We start from the raw sequence: 1,474 nt of genomic DNA, 5'->3' as shown, positions 1-1,474 counted from the left end.
CGGAATGACCCGGAACAGACCTGGAACAGACCCGGAATGACCCGGAACGGACCTGGAACAGACCCGGAACAGTTCTGGTTCCCAGATGTAATGCAGGACCATCATTTACCAAATTATTGTCTTAATTTGGTTTTAAAGAAACGTTTTATTTACTTTTCTAACTGAGAAACTCTGGTGGATTTTAAGCCCAGAGAAAAAACAAATATTTATCTTTAAACTTTGAGCAAAAACTATGAAAAATGTGATCTATTTTAGGTCATGAAGCAGAAATTAGAAATTGTTTTCCAACAGAGTAAAGGGCGCCCTCTGCTGGTGGCAGTGTGCACTGCAGGTACATCTAAGAAGAAAACTTTCCTCTGAATCTCTGAATGAAAGATTTATTTTAGAGGTTTTTAAAGATCAGAAACACGAGAGGCGGAGCTGACCTTGATCCGGATCTTTCTGGATGTCTTCAGGTTGGATGGAGGTTTTATAAAAGCCCTGAAAGACAAACAGCAGAACTTTGATTTCAGAACTAAGAGGCAGAAATTAGCCTGTATTTCTGCACCCAGTGGGTTACTGGGAATGAACCATCACATTGCTCCCAAAGGTCACTTCATGTGAAGCTGAAACCTCCGGTTCTCCTGGGGATCCGGCCCAGACTGACTGCTCACCTTCTAGAAAACATCAACCAATCAGAGGAAAGAAGAAATATGAACCAACCAGGATTTTCCGTTCGGCCTTCAGGGCCTGAACCACATGAGGAAGGATCCTTCTGGGGTAGAGGCGCCGCCTCTTGGTGGTCTCCAGGATGGTGTCGTCCAGAAGGCTTTCCAGATCCAGATCCTCTTCGTCTGTCGAGGACACCAGCGTTAAACGGACGTCCTCACCCGTCTGTCCAACCCGGGAGGGACAGAACTCACCTTGTAGGTCCGGAGCGTCGTCCCACGGCTGTCCGTCCACCAACACGTTCAGCTTGACCGCAGCTTCAAAGTTCTGCAAAGATCCAGGTCAGACAAAGGTCACCATGTTCTGGAGAAAACCCGCCGTGAAGGAACATCAGGACGCAGCTGCTTGGTTTAAATAAAACATTTTAAGATAGAATTTATCTTAAGGTTCATTCATCTTGTTAAACAGAGAGAAGCAGGAAGAGCTGGAGATTTAAAGGGGAAATAAAAGTTTACCAGAAAAAAATTCTGCTATGTTATAATTAAAATGCTGGATGATGGAATTGAAATTGTTCTTCTAGGGATGAATGATTTATGTATATATATCCTCTCTTCATCCTCTGACATGGGAGCTTGGCCTGTTTTCCAGTGTAGTCCTGTTTCTCTGACTGTGACTAACTGGATGTGCTCTCTTCATCCTCTGACATGGGAGCTGGCTCTGTTTTCCAGTGTAGTCCTGTTTCTCTGACTGTGACTAACTGGATGTGCTCTCTTCATCCTCTGACATGGGAGCTGGCTCTGTTTTCCAGTGTAGTCCTGTTTCTCTG

The 1,474-nt window shown here is 44.7% G+C and overlaps 1 protein-coding gene across 1 annotated transcript in view; it reads right to left on the bottom strand.

Moving 5' to 3' along the window:
- nsl1 (NSL1, MIS12 kinetochore complex component) overlaps positions 1–1,474 on the bottom strand; it is a 6,635-nt gene that overhangs the window by 1,459 nt on the left and 3,702 nt on the right. Inside the window, exons 2-4 of the mRNA XM_015403877.1 lie at positions 903–975; positions 703–833; positions 426–480 (exon numbers count right to left, since the gene is read on the bottom strand). Of these exons, the coding sequence (XP_015259363.1) occupies positions 426–480; positions 703–833; positions 903–975 (259 nt within the window). The remainder of the gene's footprint in view (positions 1–425; positions 481–702; positions 834–902; positions 976–1,474) is intronic.

This window comes from Cyprinodon variegatus, unplaced genomic scaffold, assembly GCF_000732505.1.
Source record: "Cyprinodon variegatus isolate N-32 unplaced genomic scaffold, C_variegatus-1.0 Scaffold1587, whole genome shotgun sequence".
Taxonomy (NCBI): Eukaryota; Metazoa; Chordata; class Actinopteri; order Cyprinodontiformes; family Cyprinodontidae; genus Cyprinodon; species Cyprinodon variegatus.
The sequence above is the reverse complement of the archived record's forward strand: the minus strand, read 5'-3'. Positions and strand labels throughout refer to the sequence as shown.